At 40.7% G+C, this 21,032-nt stretch overlaps 2 protein-coding genes across 2 annotated transcripts; one reads left to right on the forward strand and one right to left on the reverse strand.

Annotated features, from left to right (window-relative positions):
* The first annotated feature begins 3,885 nt into the window (after positions 1–3,885).
* LOC117246083 (uncharacterized) lies at positions 3,886–10,168 on the forward strand. Its single transcript, XM_033609797.2, has 8 exons — positions 3,886–4,074; positions 4,358–4,429; positions 4,509–4,580; positions 4,665–4,864; positions 8,556–8,619; positions 8,703–8,868; positions 9,137–9,334; positions 9,497–10,168. The coding sequence occupies exons 1-8, from the start codon at positions 4,060–4,062 to the stop codon at positions 9,619–9,621; spliced, it is 912 nt and encodes a 303-aa protein (XP_033465688.1). The 5' UTR covers positions 3,886–4,059; the 3' UTR covers positions 9,622–10,168.
* Positions 10,169–13,142: 2,974 nt separating this feature from the next.
* Positions 13,143–19,179, reverse strand: LOC117246085 (uncharacterized). The gene is made up of 3 exons (XM_033609800.2): positions 18,876–19,179; positions 16,213–16,947; positions 13,143–14,591 (listed from the first exon to the last, which is right to left on the reverse strand). Exons 1-3 carry the CDS (start codon positions 18,889–18,891, stop codon positions 14,506–14,508), a joined length of 837 nt encoding a protein of 278 aa, XP_033465691.1. The 5' UTR covers positions 18,892–19,179; the 3' UTR covers positions 13,143–14,505.
* Between the last annotated feature and the right edge of the window lie 1,853 nt (positions 19,180–21,032).

Below are 21,032 nucleotides of genomic sequence, written 5' to 3' on the forward strand. Positions count from 1 at the left end.
TGTTTGTTCAAATGTGTGTGTTAAATGAACCAACCAACACCACAGCAAAGTTTGTCTGATATTGGGGGTTTGATGAGAAATCCAAACACAATGTAGAATGAAACAGATAGACCAAAGAATATTTTCTACTGTAGAAATAATCTCTATGAAAACGGTTGAAATTTTCACCTCCATTGCTTTGCTTAGCTTATCTTAGCTCAGCTTAGCTTTGCTTAGCTTATCTTAGCTTAGTTTAGCATGAAAATCAGAAGCAGGGGAAAACAGGTAACTGGCTTTGTCTGAAATTTAAAAAATATGCCAAATAGTACCTTTAAAGTTCAATAATTAACTTGTTAGATCTCATTTGTTAATCCAACTCTAAAAGTAAATTAGTTGTGGTTTCACAGGAAGTTAAGAACCCCAACACGTGCCTTTATGCTAGGCTAAGCTAATCATCTCCTGGCCCTTGTTTAGCTAACTCTCAACAGACACAGAGTGGTGTCACTATTCTCAGCTTACTCTCTGCAAGAAAACAAGTGAATGTCTCAAAAGTTAAATTCTGTCTCTTCCCTTGTTCAATGACTACATAATTTATTGTTTAAACCCAACTGGGTCATAGTTTATTCGTAACTTCAGCAGACAGGTTAACAACATTGCAGCCTAGCCTGTTTACTCTGGGTGCATCACTCAAAACGGTCCGTGTTACAACACTTGTGTAGCAGCTCTCCTGCAACATAAACAATAGTTCCTAGGGAACATATGTAAACAATAGCTCCTACTGTTCCATCAAAGGCCCAAGTGTACTGGTTAGAAAGCTAAGCTAGTAAGATCACTAAGGAGGATTAGGGCCATGTTGAAGGAAAAAAAAATCTTAGATTTCGAGAATAAGTAAATCTACGACAAGTCATAATATTACGAGAATAAAGTCGTAAATGTACAAGAATAAAGTCATAATATTAGGAGAATAAAGTAATAATATTACGAGAATAAAGTCAAATTTACGAGAATAAAGTCGTAAATCTATGAAAATGAAGTCATATGAGAATAAAGTAAAATCTACGAGAACAAAGTCGTAAATGTACAAAAATAAAGTCATAATATTACGAGAATAAAGTCAAATTTACGAGAACAAAGTCATAAATCTACGAAAATAAAGTCATAATATCACGAAAATAAAGTAAAATCTACAAGAATAAAGTCGGAAATGTACGAAAATAAAGTCATAATATTATGAGAATAAAGTCAAATTTACGAGAACAAAGTCGGAAATCTACGAAAATAAAGTCATAATATTACGAGAATAAAGTAAAATTTACGAGAACAAAGTCGTAAATGTATGAGAATAAAGTCATTACAAAAATAAAGTAAAATCCACGAGAACAAAGTCGGAAATGTACGAGAATAAAGTCATAATATTATGAGAATAAAGTAAAATCTAAAAGAATAAAGTCATAATTCTACGAGAATAAAGTCGTAATTCTACAAGCATAAAGTTGTAATATTACGAGAATAAAGTCATAAATCTACGAGAATACAGTAATAAATCTACGAGAATAAAGTCATAACTACGAGAATACAGTAATAAATCTACGAGAATAAAGTCATAATATTACAAGAATAAAGTCATAAATCTACGAGAATAAAGTCATAACTCTACGAGAATAAAGTCATAATATTATCAGAATAAAGTAATAAATATACGAGAATAAAGTTATAATATTACGAGAATAAAATCATAATATTACGAGAATAAAGTCAAATTTACAAGAACAAAATCATAAATGTGCAAGAATAAAGTCATAATATTAGGAGAATAAAGTAAAGTCTACGAGAATAAAGTCGTAAATGTACAAGAATAAAGTCATAATATGAGAATAAAGTCAAATTTACGAGAATAAAGTCGTAAATCTATGAAAATAAAGTCATATGAGAATAAAGTAAAATCTACGAGAATAAAGTTGTAAATGTACAAAAATAAAGTCATAATATTACGAGAATAAAGTCAAATTTACGAGAACAAAGTCATAAATCTACGAAAATAAAGTCATAATATCACGAAAATAAAGTAAAATCTACAAGAATAAAGTTGGAAATGTACAAGAATAAAGTAATAATATTATGAGAATAAAGTCAAATTTACGAGAACAAAGTCGGAAATGTACGAAAATAAAGTCATAATATTACGAGAATAAAGTAAAATCTACAAGAATAAAGTCGTAATTCTACGAGAATAAAGTCGTAATTCTACAAGCATAAAGTTGTAATATTATGAGAATAAAGTCATAAATCTACGAGAATAAAGTCATAAATCTATGAGAATAAAGTCATAAATCTACGAGAATACAGTAATAAAACTACGAGAATAAAGTCATAACTACGAGAATACAGTAATAAATCTACGAGAATAAAGTCATAAATCTACGAGAATAAAGTCATAATATTATGAGAATAAAGTCATAAATCTACAAGAATAAAGTCATAATATTACGAGAATAAAGTAATAAATATACGAGAATAAAGTCGTAATATTACGAGAATAAAGTCATAATATTACGAGAATAAAGTCATAAATCTACGAGAATAAAGTCATAATATTATGAGAATAAAGTAATAAATATACGAGAATAAAGTCATAATATTACGAGAATAAAGTCATAAATCTACGAGAATAAAATCATAAATCTATGAGAATAAAGTCATAAACCTACGAGAATAAAGTCATAACTACGAGAATACAGTAATAAATCTACGAGAATAAAGTCATAAATCTACGAGAATAAAGTCATAATATTATGAGAATAAAGTCATAAATCTATGAGAATAAAATCATAATATTATGAGAATAAAGTAATAAATATATGAGAATAAAGTCATAATATTACGAGAATAAAGTCATAAATCTACGAGAATAAAGTCATAATATTACGAGAATAAAGTCATAAATCTACGAGAATAAAGTCATAAATCTATGAGAATAAAGTCATAAATCTACGAGAATACAGTAATAAATCTACGAGAATAAAGTCATAACTACGAGAATACAGTAATAAATCTACGAGAATAAAGTCATAAATCTACGAGAATAAAGTCATAATATTATGAGAATAAAGTCATAAATCTACGAGAATAAAGTCATAATATTATGAGAATAAAGTAATAAATATACGAGAATAAAGTCATAATATTACGAGAATAAAGTCATAAATCTACGAGAATAAAGTCATAATATTACGAGAATAAAGTCATAAATCTACGAGAATAAAGTCATAATATTACGAGAATAAAATCTTGACTCGATTTACTTAGATTTAAGACTTAATTCTCTGAGACTTTATTCTCGTAGATTTACAACTGAATTCTCTGTAAACACATGAAAACGTAAGTTCAGCTGAAACAAAGTCGATTAATCGATTGACAGAAAATAATTGTCAACCATTTTGATTATTGATGTAATTTTTTTTACGCAAAAATGCACAAAGCATTTCATGTGTCCAGATTCTGAAATGCCAGGATTTGCAAAACTTTAGTTACTAGTTACTTTGCAGATTTAGTTGATGTTGATGGATTGTTTTTTTTAATACAGGGCCACATTATTGTCCTCTACTAGATTTTATTTGTCTTTTTGTTTCTTAGGGGGTGAAAATGTTTTCCTATATTTTTGTATACATGTTGTTTTCTTACATATGAAAACTACTAAACAATTAGGGGGAAGAAATATCTGAGTCCTCTTTCCACCTGTGGTTACCTCAACAAACTGAACCATCCTTACTGTCATAGTCCAGCTCTGACCTGCAGTACTCCAACATGGCCGCTAGGGGCTTCACTCGCATCACCATTCCCAAACCAACTTCATGCTGCGACAGTGAACACCGAAAAGGCAACACCCGAGGAGAACAAAACCAGACTGTGTGTGTGTGTGTGTGTGTGTGTGTGTGTGTGTGTGTGTGTGTGTGTGTAACAGCACAGCAGCTCACCGGGACAATGAGCCGTATCAGACAGCACAGTGTGAGGTGTTAGTGTGTGCATGTAACGCCATGTTTGCCTGTGAAGGAGACGACATTGTCTGCATTTTGGTCCAAGATGAGCAGCGGCAGTGTGAGTTGTCTCATCATTATGTGCTTTTATGTATCAGCTGCAGCAGGGGATGAATCTGGATATGAAAGAGTCGGGTTGTTGCATGTCATGTCTGCACTGCTCCTGTTTTACATCATTATTATACCGAGTCTTTATTGTCGACAGAGATACAGGATGCTGAGGGGAGGCGTTGCATGTGTTGCTAGGATACTAGACAGGGAGGGGGCTGATGGGATTCACTGAGGTCAGACTTGAGTGGAATTAATGTGTTTCTTGTCTTTTTGCGTCTTGTGTGACTCAACAGAAACGAGAGAGGGAGCAGAGGAGGAAGCTGCAGCACTTCCTCAGTGACCTGGCCTTGCTGGGATCATTACAGGTCAGTGACTGCACATGTAGAGAAGATTAAACACACATGATCAAACCATCATTTGCAGATAATCTTGTTTGTGTTGCAGGGCTTTAAATACTTCCAGCCTTGGCTCAGAGGGAAAGAGGAGCTGCTGCTGACGGTCGTTAATGAGGATCTGGTTAGTTTCATCTCGCTGCGTATTTCCTCATGTGTTCATCATCATCACCATCTGTGACTGAGTGACCTCATACCTGTTCTGCAGGGTTGGCGTTCCCCAGGGTTTGCAGTCTCCAGAGCCTCCTCCTACTCGTCCACCAGCAGCCAGAACAGCAGCGATGTGTCCCCCAGCAGCAGCTCCCCCAACCTGGACAGCCGCAGCAGCTCTCCCCTGCCTGGGGAGCCTCAGGGCCCACGAGACCCTCCGGCACACGCTCACACCAAGGCGCAGCCACAGACTGTCAGGTGTGTGCCACATGTTTATATCTGAAACTGGGCTTGTGTCATAGCATCTTCATGAACATCCGTTGGTGCATCACTTCCTGTTAGTCCTGTACAAAACAAAACAATATGTCAAGGCTTTCAGTGAGGTAGATGGTGTCTCTGTGGCATTTGTTGTACACGATTGTAGTCATTACAATGATGCTTTGATGCAGCCTAATGCTCGCTAATGTCGCCCAGCGTCCACTTTCAATGAATATAGTGCAATAGTGCTGAAAATCAACTGACAAACAATCATGTAATAATCCATTAATTGTTTAAATATTAGGGTCAAGCAAAACAAAAGTGATTACAGCTTCTAAAATGTGAGGCTTTGCTTATTTTTTCAATTAAAAAAGTTACATTTATTTCTATGGGAAGCATTACTAATCTCTCATTGTTAAAGGAATACTACTACTCCCACAAAATGATCATTTGTATATCAGTTACTTACCCCGTGTTATATTGAATTCATGAGGAAATAATTGTTTTTCTATCATGGGTCCATGGAATAAAAGGGATCCAAGAACTGGGAAAATTCTTGATGAATTGAACTCATAGGGGTCCACGTTTAACAACAGCAACACTATATCAAAACATCTGTTATCAAACTTGCACACCACTCAAGCAGTATATTCCAAGTCTCATTTATCCAGTCGTATGATCAGTACTCCACAAACACATGCATTTTCTCCAAAACCCTGTATTTAATACTAAACTTAATGTAAAATTTGCCAATGCTCCTTTCAAAGCCAGACTTGTACTCGTACTCGTCGTCCTCCACTTATCCGGGTCTGGGTCGCGGGGGCAGCAGCCTCACCAAAGAAGCCCAGACAGTCCTCTCCCCAGCCATTCCCGTCAGCTCTTTCGAGGGAACCCGAGGCGTTCCCAGGCCAGTCGGGTGATGTAGTCCCTCCAGCGTGTTCTGGGGCAGCCCCGAGGTCTCCTCCCGGTTGGACATGCCTGAAACACCTCCCAAGCGAGGCGTCCGGAAGGCATCCTTACCAGATGCCCGAACCACCTCAACTGGCTCCTCTCGATGTGGAGGAGCAGCGGCTCTACTCCGAGTCCCTCCCGGATGTCTGAGCTCCTCACCCTATCTCTAAGGCTGAGCCCAGCCACCCTGCGGAGGAAGCTCATTTCGGCTGCTTGTACTCGCATTCTCGTTCTTTTGGTCACTACCCAGAGCTCGTGACCATAGGTGAGGGTTGGAACGTAGATCAACTGGTAAATCGAGAGCTTCGCTTTCTGGCTAAGCTCCCTTTTCACCACAACGGACCGGTTAAGCGCCTGCATCACTGCTGACGCCGCCCCAATCCGTCTGTCAATCTCCCGCTCCACAGCCAGACTCCATCGACAAAAGCAGTAATTTTACCTTGCTAAACACAGGAGATGCTGGTCTACCAGCTCCATCAGTTAGTTAGTTTGTGTTATTGTGTGACTTTAGGCCCGTTTCCACCGCAGGAACTTCGGGGTAATTTTACGGGGCCGGGGCCGTTGGTGCGTGTCTCCACCGCAGGAACCATCCCCGAAGGACAGAGTTCCAGAACTTTTACAGGGGCTAAACAAGTCCCTGCCTCGGAGTAGGTACTCAGAACGGCCCTGAAAAACTCCTGGCTGGGGCTTGGGGATTACTTGGTGCTGATTGGATATACTCAAGGAGGGATGTGACGTCAACAGAAAGCAACAAAATAGCCGTCATTTTTAAAACTCAGCAGACGAGGGTTAGCTCGTTCATAGCTTCCACCACCATGTAAACAAACTCAATAACCGGTCTGTGAAAAATTATTTTTTCCAGCAGATATCTTAGTTAGAACATGATTGAGCTAGCAAAGCAGTTTTGTGTTGCTATGTGTGGTATTTATTCAGTTTTGGGAAATCACGATGTCTAGAAAGCATCAGTTGCTGCAGCTGACAGGGACAGCTAACAGCAGCAGCAAAGCTAACATCAGGACGTCATCTGTTAAAAGCCTCCCGTTGTCAGATACGACATGAAACTACTCCAGTTAGCTCAATCATGTTGTAACTAAGACATCCGCTGGAAAAAATATTTTTCCCCAGGCCACTTCGTGAGTTATTACAGACACCGCTATCGGCTAACAGCTAACGGCGTCCCTACGTCGCCCCAGTCAAAATGGTCGCACAACGATTACGTCACATCCAGAGCCCGTAACTTTACAGGAACCTTCCTCCTACGCCGCTCTCTCAGTGGAGACACGGCAGTTGAGAGGGCCGAGCGAGAGGACGTTCCTGTAGTAGTTCCTGCCCCTTAAATAGTACCAGGAACTTCTTCAGTGGAAACGGGCCTTTTGGTGTTTTAAAGTAGCAGTGTGTAAGTTTTGGGGGGATTTAGTGCCATCTAGTGGTGAGGACTGCAGATTGCAACCAGCTGAAACTTCTCCTGGTTAGAGTTCCTTCAGTGATCATTGATCAGGAGGTTTTTACCAGGAGCTGAATTTTCCACAGATGTCCCCTCGTCTCCAAAACAAACGCACCCAGTGATTTAAACCAGTAAAAACACTGAATAAAGCAGTATTAAGCAGGTTCACATTACAAATAAATGTTGAAGATGTGCGGCTCGCCAATCACATGCTAACATGCGCTCACCTCTTTTCTCTGAGAACTTGAGATCCAGACGTGCAAGAGGTTTTTTTTTGGCAGTAGAACAGGAAAACGCAGGTAATATAGCAGCAGGTGTGTGACGGGGGAAGCAAACAGTTTTTTGACCGTGTTAAGTGTGGCGGGAATGGAAACTTGGACACTAGCCTGTGACGGACTCCGAAACTGTAAAGTGGAAACTTACCTGAGATGAATTATAGACATATAATGTTTTACCTGTGTGAAGGTGAGCACGTGTTATAATAAATGGGTCACCGCACTTATAGAAATGTGATGAATTGGACTTTGGTTTATTGTTGTTCCCCAGAAAACGAGTCCGAACAATTTCTCACTGTTCGCCCCTCTACATAAACAGCTTAATCTAAGACAACAGAAACACAGCATTATTTATTTTCAGGTGATTATAAGCTAAAGAAAACATACTTATTATATTATATTACATTTCTGCCAATATATCCTCCTAAACCCTACACACTGGACCTTTTAAAGTCTTGGTTCGGATTCACCAAAGTGTGATCGAGGCAGTGGTAGACCAGCAGCTCCTTCAGGGAGGTAAAATTACTGTTTTTGTCAATGGAGCCTGGCTTTGATGAGAACGTACGTAAGTCTCACTTTCAGGTCAGGTCAGGTCCTCGTCAGAAAAAGCTGTTTGTTTGGAAAGTCCTGAGCATACCAGTGAATAACAAAGACTTGAATCATACTGCACAAGTTGTGTGAGAGTTTGTAAACAGGTGTTTTGATATAGTTTTGCTGTTGTTAAACGTGGACCCCTATGACTTCAATTCATCAAATATTTTCTCTGTTTTTGGATTTTTCGTTTACTCTGAAGGCTTGTGAGAAAAAGTAAGTTTTCTTCAAGAATTCAACGTAACACAGGGTGATTAATCGATATACAAAAGATCATTTTGTGGGTGAAGTGTTCCTTTAAGTAAAGACTACTACTGAGGCTTTGAACAAAGAGCCTTACAGCTCCGAGGTGCAGATGTTCGTGTGATAGACTCACACAGTGCAGACATTATACACAAACACAATGTTGGACGTCTTTCTCTGTCCTCAGGGACCCCAGCAGCGAGGAGCATCTCCTCCCAGCCTCCCCCAGTGAAAGAGAGATAGCAGTGCCTGTGAGTGCGTCAGCCAGTCTCACTTTAACAACCACTAACTCGCCTGCTCAAGTCTCACGACCTCGACTTTGTCCTCCCCACAGGAGGTGAACTGCACTCTGTTTTTACTGGCCGGCTACGTCAAGTACGGACGCCCCTACGCCTGGATACGCTCCAATCACGAGCGCCTGGTCAACATCGGCGGCACGGATTCAATGGTCAAGGACACGCCCATGAAACTCAAGTCCATCGCAGACTGGCAGACACGAGGTATGGAAACAATGTGAGGAATCCAAACATGAGAGAGCTATTGTTTCACTGCACAGATTCAATAATTACAACTTTTTCCATGAGCTTAATCAGACGCAGATGTCTTTGCTTGAGTTTAACCTTCTCAGAGACTACTGTTTCGTCTGGATTAGCTTGGTGGAAAAAGCTCTGGGTGCTTTGGTCGTAAAATTACTCTGCACTGTTAGACTGTTACAAATATTTATCTCAAAAAGCATCTCTGTGTCGTGTTTACTGCTGTTGTTTTCAGGTATTCGTGTGTGGGACGTCATCAGTGAGCTGGTGTGTCTGTGCACTGTCCCCTCTCCCTCCAACCCCTTCGCCCTGGACATGCGCTACATCAAAAGCCTTCCCCTCCCCGACCGCTTCCTCGTCACAGGTGCTCTCCTTAACTTCCTGGACATGTACGTGGTTTACGGAAACAGGGACGAGATGCACTATGACAAAGGTAGGCATCATTTGATTTTAATACACCATCGTTAATATTATTTTTATTGAAGCCAGCAGATGATGCTGTTTAGCTACGTTACAAATGGATCCCTCCTCACACTCCACTCTTGAATTTCAGGGCATCAGTGAATGTTTTCTGATGATGGTTTTCTCCTTTCAGTGGTGGAGGAGGTGAAGCCTCTGAGGCGTCTCCACGTCCAGTCCCTGCTGGAGTTACAGCGGCACAGAGAGGGCACCGGGTCAGAGAGCAGTCCCACAGTGGAGGACTCTGCCGGAGAGAAGTGACTCTGATTGTTTGTGTATGATGCGCATTCAGATGAAATATTATGGGTGCACTTCTACTGACTTTTTGTGAAAAAGAAAAGACAGTAAATAGATTCAAATGTCTGATATGTCATCAGAACAACTGAATTTAGGTTATTTGTTGTATTGTGGTTATTCTAAAGACGACTATGGATGAGCATGAGAACCCAAGTACTCAATTTGGACGTTGTTGAACGTATAGAGTAATCGCCACCCACATGTGAACATAACTTTTTTTTACTGTCTAAAATGGATAAAACCTTGTGATGTTAACTTACCGGTTACAGACAGTTTGGACCACACAGTAGAAGGTTTCAGCCTAAATTTGTTGGGTCTGTATAACAGCTCGGTGTTGGATGTTAGCCGCTGCTGCTGCTGTGTTAGCTCATGCCAACTGGATAGATATTGGAGACGGTCCTACAGTACTGTGTCTAACCTGTGTAATGGCAGCAACAGAAGGTTTGCTAATTTATGGTTTAATAGGCTAATTGAAGCTGTTGTTGAATAAATTTTGTTGTTGGCTAATTTACATTTCTATTCTTACCTTATGCTTTTTTTCTGTGGGTACTTAAGTACTTTATAATAATTTAATGCGAGTACTCGAATACAGAAATTACTCAAAATACCCATCCATTGTACACACTGGGCAAACCTTTTTTTTCCAAGGCCACACAGTGCACTTGGAGCTGTATCTTTAGCCCTTTTTACACTGCCACTGTTCTATAAAAAAGGTACATTCGTGGCATGGGGTAATGGAGTTGTCTCGCCTTTAAGCCAGCAGTGTAGATAGTAACAGTGCCGAAACGATGCCGGACGGGATCACGGACAGGATGGGTGTGACAATCTTTTTTTTTTTTAGATTCTTTTTTGGGCTTTTTTATTCCTTTATTGGACGGGACGGATTAGGCGTGAAAGGGAATGACATGCAGCAAAGGGCCGTGGGCTGGAATTGAACCTGTGGCTGCTGCGGCAATGATATTGCCTTTGCACATGGGATGCCAGCTCGACCCACTGAGCTCCTAGGTGCTGTAACAATCTGACATTGTGTTGTTTGCAACCCACGCCCGGGAGATTTAAAAAGCAGTTGATAGCAGTTAGCAGCTAACTCAAAGAAGAACAGGGGCCGAAGATGTATGCAGGTCCGTGAGCTTCTTCCCCCGTTGAGCACAAGACAGGCTCAACCACCATATATCAGGGCTCGTTAATGATTTAAATTGATGTGTTTATGCCGTTTTTATCGCTTATAAAGCGCTGCTGAAACATATGTTATATGTCACGCTAGGGGCCAATGCTATTGTGTTACATGTCACGCCTGTCATGGCTCTTTTGATGCCACCATGCCGGCATGCTTTATTAATCCCCTAGGCTAAATTCAGTGTTTTCACTCTGTTGTCATACACACACAGGCCCTAAACACACACATGCACTAACATTACCAATACACGCATTAAATGGAGAGATGTCAGAGTGACGGAGCTGTTTTGGAGAGACGCCCCGTGCAGTTGGGGGTTCGGTGCCTTGTTGAAGGGCACCTCTGCAGTGCCCAGGAGGCGAACTGGCACCTCTCCAGCTACCAGTCCATGCTCCATATTTGGTCCAGACAGGGACTTGAACCGGCGACCCCTACACTGGAACAGTGTGATACTGTTTGGTTCTTTAGAAAAATGCAAAGACAGCATATAGGAGGGACTTCATAGCGGCTCTATGGCACCATCTCTGTGTAGAAAGAGCTTGTACCTTTACCACAGTTAGTGGTAGATAGTCACATGTATGAGCTGTTGAAATGTGAAAACACTGGAGAACTAACCCTGGGAATTGAGTCACATGGCTGAAATCTAACATCCCAGGACCTCTCTGAATGTCTTGCCCTGCTGCCACCCCCCAAACCTCTCAATCCTGCCCTCCCACACACACACTGAGCTGCTTCAGGCCAAATATAACATCTTAAAAGCAAAGCAAAATGGAGTCAGGGTCAAAGCTGGTTAAATATTTGTCTTGAAAGTTACAGTGGTACAAAAATAAACATGTACACACAAACAAATGTTGTATAAAAAGTTTTAATACTCCATAAAATACATATTAATTAAATATGTACAATGACATAAAAACAGTACATTGATAAAATACGCTTTAAAGCAGGCACTTTGACCCCTTTTTCTGAGATGGGGGCTGCGCCGTTTGTAATGGAGAAGATACATCATGAATACAAAAATGTTAACTGATAAAAACCTTGTGGCACATCAGTCAAAAACACCTTTCCTATAATAATAAAAAAACAAAATAAAAGGCGACATCGCTAGCTTAGTTGTGGTCAGCAAACACAAAATGACATGGTAGCCTCGGGGTGTACCACTAATCCTCATGTCTTTGTAAACCTTAAGACTGAATCATGAGGGCATCTTATGCAACGCCGCAGACATCACTGCCTTTAACCGTCACTTTAAATAGTCAGGGCACCTTTTATGGCTTTGGTAATGTGAACGAGTCGAAGGCTTAGGGAGCACTGGTCTCCTGACGAGGCTGCTCACTATGCAAAGTCATGGCTGGACATTTCTCAAATTTCCCCCCCGTTTGGAATGCAGGTGCACGGCCGCACATTCCTCACAGAGGCTCCACACGGGAACACAGCGTTCCCAGTGTTCGGACACAAACAAACCCGCAAGTCATGGCTGAGTGTGCTTTTCTCCACGTAAATGTAAATTATTCATGGCAGTGGACAGTTGGGATCTGTTTTTTGTTTTTGCAGGATGCTGCTGTGGTACCTGAGGGGAGGATTTTGTTGACCCTGCAGGTTCTGCTAAGGTCTATATTTTTCCATTTATAATGCAGGTGCTGCTGCTGACCTCTTCAGATGGCAGGAAGATAAAACGTCTGATGACCTGACGAGGAATTAAACTGATGCGTTCAGATATAAACATTTTACAGGAAGTGCTCAGAAATTATCGTGTATGTGTGCACTAATACAAAACCATAATGCATTCATTTGAGAAAAGAAATTGTCCTTTTCCTCAGAATTTTGAGATAATCTCGTTCATTCGGACAAAGATTTCAAGAAAAAAAATCCATTCTTTTTTTCGGAATAAAAAAAAATATTTCAGAATTCTGAGAAAAAATTTAAGGGACAATAAAAATTCTGCTTGTGTTTCTGAATTAATAAAATATTATTGATAATTCTCAATTTTCTACTTTCTATTTTAACAAGATAATAAACTCAAATGCTGAAAAATTTGCAGAATTTATTATTAATTTCCCTTTTTTTTTTTTTTTTTACAAATTAATAAGATAAATATCTGGTTATGAAAATTCTGAGATAATGATTTCATTATTTCTCTTTTTTTCTGAATTAATAAGATAATTATGTGGTTAACTGAGAAAAAGCAAAAAAAAAATTAGAATTCTGAGATAATAATCTCATTAATTCTCAATTTTCTTAATAAGATACTTATCTGGTAAATTCAGAAAAACAGGCAGATTTTTTTTTAATGAGTACTCTGAGATAATAATTTTGTTTTTTTCTGGATTATTAAATAATTATCTGGTTAATTTAGAAAAACAAGAGCATTATTTCTTTCCACGAAATCTCCTCTCAGAATTTTGAAAAAATAATTTTGTTAATTCTTGTTTTTCTGAATTAAGATACTGATGTGGTTATTTAGGAAAAACTAGCTAAAGATTTTTGCCATTTAAAAACTTTTTTTTTTCCAGAATTCTGAGATAATTATTTTTAATTAATTTTCATTTTTGTAAATAAATAAGAATTATCTGGTTAAATTAGAAAAACATGCAGATTTTTTTCCTTAAAAAATCCTGAGATAATAATTTTCTTAATTCTCGTTTTTGTAACTGAATAAGATACTTATGTGGTTAATTTAAAAAAAAAAAAAAGCTGAAAATATTCCCATTCATTTTTTTTAAATTCTGAGATAGTGTCTTAATCTCAGTAATTCTCATTTTTCTTAATTAATAAGATAATTACTTGGTTAAGTCAGAAAAACATGAGCATTATTTTTCCATGAAATCTCAGAATTATGAAATAAAAAAGGGGCAATTTTTTTCTCAAATGAATGCATTATGCTTCCCTACATTAAAAACTGTAATTAAATGTACTTGACGTTTTTATAGCATGCCTGCATTTTCCCTCTCTATCTTTACATCTGTTTGTAATCTCGGCCAAAACTCTCACAACGTAGATTAAAAAAGGTTTCATGGTTTAGTCCATCTGATTCAAAAATAAAAAGATAAACATCCTAGTGCCACAGGGTTAAAATAATAACATAAAATCATCATGACCTGTCACATATGTCAGTTAAATAAAAATCCGCCTTCTAAAAACAAAAAAGATAAAGCTCTTTGCCTCTTTCCAGTTTTTAGTCATCATCTGTGGATCATTTGGCCGACAGCTGCTGTTGTTGCTAGTTTAATTATCTGCTTCCAGCAGACCAAACTCTTCGGTGGCTTCAGTATCAAGCAGACTACTTCAAAGCAAACAAGCCGACCAAAAATGAAAGAGTTACGGAAACGAACCAGCCCGGTCCACAAACGGCTCGCAGCCAGTCACAGAGCTGCTGACAGGCGAACAAAGGCAGCTGTCGACAGCATGTTGTGCTACATCGGACATCACTCTTGCAACCGTCAACTCTGCTGCGTGAAAAACCTTCAAGTCCATACGTTCACTGATTCAGGCGACACCCTCTCACAAGCAGAGTCCTCATTCATCCAAATATGGACCTTTCACACCTCCCAGTTTCAGTCCCTTTGTCCTCCCGTCTGTCCTGTAATCACCCTCCCTCCCATCAGTGCCGTCATCCTTGAGGTTGTCTTCAGGTTAATGTGGTCCCATGTTTGAGGGGTTAAAGTGGCGGGAGTTCAGTTCCAGCTGTCAGAGGCAGATCCTCTTCTGGTGATGGCTCTCAGGGGGCTGCGAGACACAGAGCCCCTCTTCTTCCAGCGAACTGAAAAGGAAGAGACACACAGAGTCAGTGATGAGTCAGTGGTGAGTGGCTCGGCAGCTGCGGATGAAACACCGGTGTTAAAATGTTAATCATGAACATCCAAGCAGCCCCACGAGTTTGTCAACCTTGACTCTGAAAGTGTCCTGGTGAGGGTATTCATTTACTGTTCTCCACTTCAGCACTTGGTTTTCATTACTTTCACTAAATGTGCTCGCTGCAGTGGAAATCTTATCTGTCTGCACAGCTTGGAGAGCAAGAGGAGAGAGTGATAACGACACTTAATCAAGGAAATGGCTCTTTATTCAACCATTAAAGGCCTTTGTGGTTTAGAACTATTTAGCCCTACAAAGCCAAAACACCGTAACTAAATAATTTATCAAAACTGAGTCAAAAAATAGTCTAAAATTTTGACATCTATTAAAAAATATAACTTATTTGGTATAAAAAGTATTAGTTTGGTAGGGGAAAAATAGTAAAACTCGCAAGAAGAGGAAAACCAAGGCTAGCTGGGATGCTAGCCTTAGCTAAATCTACTTTAGGGTTTCCTCTAAATGAAAAGTGCCCCAACATCTTAATAATTGATGTGATAATGTCATGAAACTAATTGTAAATGAGGCTTAATCTAGTTTAAAAACTTAAACCATAAGTAACATTAGATTAACTAGCCAAAAAGGTAACTAGCCTAGCTTAGAGTAGCAATAACAGCCATTCCCGCAGCCTCTAACTCCAGAGGGAAACCTACATTTACCTTTTTATTTCTCAGCTAGGACCCTGTTTCACCATGTTTTTTCTGTCTAAGTGACTAATCATATAAAATAATTTGGCTGGGGAAAAAAAAAATAAGTAAAACTCGCAAAAAGAGGAAACCTGAGAAGCTAGCCACAGCTAAAGCTAATGTAGGACTCATGTAAGTAAGTGTAAATAAGGTTAAATCTAGTTTAAAAACGTAACACCAGAAGTAACATTAGATTAATAAGCTAAAAGCTAACTAGCCTAGCTTAGCAGAGCAGTGAATAATTTTTCAAATGGGTCTAGTATTGAGTGAGAGCGCAATGTGCTATTTTGTCATAAAAACATCAATAATGTGGAAGGGGGGATAAGTAAAACTCACAGGAAGAGGAAAACCAGGGCTAACTGGAAGCTAGCTAGGTAGTTAGCCTTAGCTCAAGCTAATTTAGGGTTTTCTCTAAATGAAAAATGCCCAAACATTATAGTAGTTAAGTTCACTACATCATGTGAATAAGAATAAATCTAATCTAAAAACGTAACACCAGAAGTAACAAGCTAAACATTAACTAGCCTAGCTTAGCAGAGTAGCCGTAACTGCCATCCCTACAGCTTCCAACTCTGAAGGAAAACATACTCATAGCCTTTTTATTTTTCAACCTGGACCCTATTTCACCATGTTTTTAAGTCTGGTAACTCATGGAGACAAATGTTTTTGAAATGACTCCAGTATTGGAGTAATGGACAACTGTGCACCGTGAATTTACGTCCACTAAAAGAACTTATTTTTGCCACTGACAGGCTCATGGTGTTATTTTAAGTGTTAACTTTAAACAATAATCTGAGCCCGTCAGTGACAAAAACAAACACTTCTGAAGCAGTACTGTCATCTCACCTTTTCCCAGACTGGCAGGCAGCGTGGAGCTCTTGTTGTTAGCGGGAGAGTTGGACGACTCCTCCGCGCGTTTCCCCTTTCCCTCTCCTGGCTGCAGCGTGGCCGAGCCATTCTGCTGCCAGTCGCTCAGCGCCCGCTGGAAAGAATGTGCCAGACAAGCTGTCATGTCTCGTGCCCGCTCCGCCCGGCTGCACCAGAACACCCGACACTGCAGCTGCTGCCCTTGATGTTTGCAGATGTACAAGAAGACGTTGGGCCGGTTTGCGTCCGCCGCACAGTACGCAATGTCCTGAAGGTACGTCTTGGTGAGCTGCCGACCTGTGCTCAGCTCCTTGACCTCTACGTATCTCGGGCGCACCACCAGGGCGTGATCTTTGCTCAGCTTCTTCCCGTTAGCGATACCTTCCAGCAAGTGGCTGATAGCGTCCTGAGCCTGCTCTCGATCCAGAGAGAAGATTTTCTCCGTGCCCAGGTAGTGGACCTTGAAGAGAGGATCACCGTGGGATAAAGACTCTGTGCGGTCGCGGCGAAAGCGGCGACGTAGCGCAGCTGGAGAGTTCTTAAGAGTCTGCATGAGGTGAAACGTGCTGAGAGACATGGTGCGCTTCAGGCTGGGTTTGGAGGAAATTTTAGCTGAGGTGTATCTGCCGGTGGCCAGCTGGTCGTCTTTAGAGCCTCTCCCACTTTTCCACCTTTCTTCCACAGACGGAGCGTAGTTGCATCCACTGCTTTTATCTGAAAAGAGGCAGACAGTGACGTTAGCAGATGAATAATTGAGCGTGACAGATGCTTGAGCTTTGTTCAGAGTTAAATACGGTGAAGGAGAAAGTACATCCTGGAAATAGGTTGTTTTGACATTTAGTTCGGTTAAAAGCAACTCTCTGTTCGTTATCGTTTTTGTGCAATCTCATTCTTTCAACTCCTTGATAAGGGAAAAAAAACATGCACTCAGCACAAGTTGTACCGCAGCATGGAAAAACAGAAGGCCACCAAACAGGATCAGTTACAAAGGTGACGCATGGGAGGAATATTCATTCACCACAGACACCAGCCATTAAATATTTACAGTGAGGTTTGGGCTTTGTCCTCGCTGCAGTGAACCCTCACACTGATGAAGTGGAAACATGCCACAATAATCTGAAGGTTAACGTAACACACAAAAGGTGGCACGCAGGTAATCACAGGTACATGCACCCCATGCCAAGAACTACAAACTCTTATATCACAGTGCTGTTTCTAACAGGAGGGCTTGAAGGATTCTGTGACCTTGCCAACCCCAGTCTTATGCAACGTCCACATCTGGCCTCCCATTGTCTCCCATCCTACAAACCCATAGACCTGCCTGTTCTCCCATTGTGTTCTCCGAACTTTATTTTTTCCCCTTTCTCTTTTCTTGGCTATTCTTTCAACATCCGAGCTCCTCAGAAGTGAGCTGCACTGAGAACCGCCGACTGTTCCAAGGTGGCGGTCATTGTTAGCCGGGACCCCGCGCAGGAAACAGCTTTGCATTCCCCACCTAAATATTTCTCCTGCAAACAATGGCGTGCTTTTGTGAGTGTGTCACCTCACAAAAGAGATGAGAGTTGACCTAGAGCCTGGGCCGACCCCGGGCATGCACACACACAGTTACACGTGTGGGTTGCAAACATGTGCACAACTTTCACTTGGAAACACACACGCAGGTGGCTACCTGTTTTGCATTAAACCACAGGTACTGTGCAGCACTGTTGTTCCCTGCCACAGGGCACGAGTCACAAACTCAGCCATGTCCCGAACAAACAATCCAAATTTGCATGCAGGTAAGCTGTCGTGCGTAACTTCACGTGATCTGAGTAAACAACTCTCTAAGTTTTTTGAACATGTGCAAAGAGCTGTGGCTACCGATCAGCATTAGGAAGTGGATACAACACATCAGCTTTTATTTAACTTTAATATTTATTCTATGGAACCAAAATTTGAGCTTTAAACACTTAATTTCCTGCATTCTGGTGATTTTAATGTACCAGTATGTGCATAGTTCTGCACGAATTAATGGTGAAAATGTATTTAATTTTGACAAAATAAAGTTCTCTGCTATTTTATGTTTTTATTGGGGAGGTGCAAATGTTCTTAAAATTGAGGGGGACATGCCCCTGCGTACCCCCCTAGATCTACACCTATGTGTATGGAGCCTTTTGCCCTAAACTTTATTTCAAATATGAAGAAAAATACAAATAAAGCACACAAGAATGTGAATTAATAGTTTAAATTAGGGTTTCTACATTTCAGGATTTACCATACAAAGTACAGCTAAATTAAGACAAGGCATGACAGGGGTTTGCTTCACTTTTTCTAAAAGGAGCAACAGAAAACTGTTGTTAAAAACTTTTTCTTCATGTTATGTTCTCATTTCTTGTATGCCGAATTAAACATCAGAGCCTATTGATTACTGTAACATCAAAACATTTCATGTGTGCGACATTTAATTTAAGAAATGAGCGAGACAACTTAAAATTGAGATTCAGCGAGCCCCGTAGCGTCTCCCAAGCCCCCTCATTTCTCAGTAACGTACGACAAGTATAAGCGTGACAGTGATTAAAGTTGCATGTGCTTTCACAAACTGTCATTATATTTTGAATATGTTAATAAAATCATACTTTATACTTTTAAAAAATGTGTCTTACCTGGCCACAGTTTCATGCAAACGATGTCCTCGTGCGTCTCAGGTGAACTGCAGAGTTTGGTGGTGTTTTCAAACACACCGGGTCAGGTGAAGTCTGCTATCCCGCACGTTCACACTAAACTCGACCAACTGTCATTAAATCAAACTCAATAAACTAATCGATAACTCTGTATCGGCTCTCCTCGTAGAGTTCCTCGTGCTCAGAAAAGCGGCAGTGAGACACATGCAGACGGAGACAGTTCATGTAGACACTGAATCATGCTCTGTGCTCTCCCTGCTCGACGCGTTTGACTTGAGTGAATCACTGAGCGCGTGGAGCAACCGTTTTTAAAACAGCGTAGGCGCGAGCTCGTCACAGACGTGGACGAGCACTTGCGTCTGAGCAGTGAGGAGGAGGAGGAGGAGGCTGACTGGTGTGTGATCAGCAGCAGCAGCAGCAGAGGGAGGTCTGAGGGGAGAGGAGGTGATGGTTTACAGTAGAGGAGAGATTTACAGGACATGGCAGCATGATAACACCTGACACACTGATGTTCTCTTACTGGCACTGCTGCTCTGAGGAAGACCTGTGTACATATTTACACTGCCCCTATAGTGTTTCCAGTGAAGGCTCTGTCACCACGTTTAACATGATAAATCATATTATTTATTATATACTGTAAATACTCTACCAGCTCCTCATGGAAGCAAATATGTGTAAACTATTGAACCCCTTTTGTGGTTCCTTAAAATGGAAATGTTCTATGTATTCGGCAGCATTAAATAGGCACATTTCTCCCCAAAAATCAGCCTGATATATTTGAGTTTTTTGGATCTTATTTTGAATTTAAACAAAGTCATATGGATTTTAACAATGTTTTACTCAGTGGCGTCCCCAAAGAGGAGCCAGGGGTTGTTTGGGTGGAACAGCATGTTCTCATCCTGAACTCGTCAAATACCGCCGCTTGGTCAGTGATTTCGGCATCAGACGCCGACACCAAAGCCACCTTTCAGGGATGCCCGGTAGCTCAGTGCTCAGAGTGGTCATCCCATGATCAGAGGCATTGTCCTTGTCGCATCGGCTGTGGGTTCATATCCAGCCCTTTGCTGCATGTCATTCCCTTTTGTGGTCAAGTCCGTCCTATCTAATAAAGCCAAAAAAGCCAAAAAAAAAAAAAAAAAGAAGAAGAAAAAAGCCAACTTTCGCAGCAGTACGATATGCTGCTGGGCGGTGCCAGTATGTGATGATGAAATGTGGCTGGATGGAACCTTTCACGGTGGTATGACAAGCCGCCAGTTGGCCGGATAGCACCTGTCGTGGCAGAATGATACGCAAATGGGCAAAGTCAGTTAATCAGGCGGCCAGGTGGCACCTGTCACAGTGGTATAATATGCCGCTGGACAATTTTAAACGCTACCATTAACGACGTAGTATAAGGAGCTGGAGAGCCCTTAAAGCATGGGTGGGAGAGGAGGTGGATGGGTCAAACACACCCAGACCTTTCACCCGGGAGGCTCTTGTTCACTTCCTGTTTGAGTGCTAAACCAAATCATGACCTTGCTTCTAAACCTAACCACGCGTTTTTGTTGCCCGAGCCCGGTCTCACTTAGAAGTCGTTGGCATCTGATGCATGGGCAGTGACTTGCAGTGTCAGACACTGACGAAAAAGCTGTTCTTCAACATCGGCATGATACGCAGCCAGTTGCTGTTATAGTTTAATGCCGCTCGGCTGCGTTGAGGAAATGCGGCGGGACAAGAACACAAGTTAAGGCGGCGAAAGTCCTAGTAGGGCAGGTAGGATTGGTGTTGGATAGGTCCAATAAACACAGACTTTTACTCGAGGAGTGGTGTTTGCGTCCTGTAAGATTCTAAATCCAAACCTTGTCCTTTTTTCCTAAACCCAACCATGTGTGTTAGCTGATGAAGGAAGAAAACGTCAATTCGTGTTGTTGTACTGACGTAGTGCATTTATTTTGAAAGAGACTGTATGCAAACGTTACATTTCCTGTGAAAACATAAGTGTATTTCGAAAGAAAACAATGCATGTAACTGGCAGAACTTCACACGGCGTCCCTGATTGTCAACAACCAACACACCCAGGGTACCTTGCACGTCGTATGTGGACGTGGAAAGTCTATAACCAAACGCTGATATGTGACGAGGTCAGAATGAGAATGTGTT

Source organism: Epinephelus lanceolatus, chromosome 22 (assembly GCF_041903045.1).
Source record: "Epinephelus lanceolatus isolate andai-2023 chromosome 22, ASM4190304v1, whole genome shotgun sequence".
NCBI lineage: Eukaryota > Metazoa > Chordata > Actinopteri > Perciformes > Serranidae > Epinephelus > Epinephelus lanceolatus.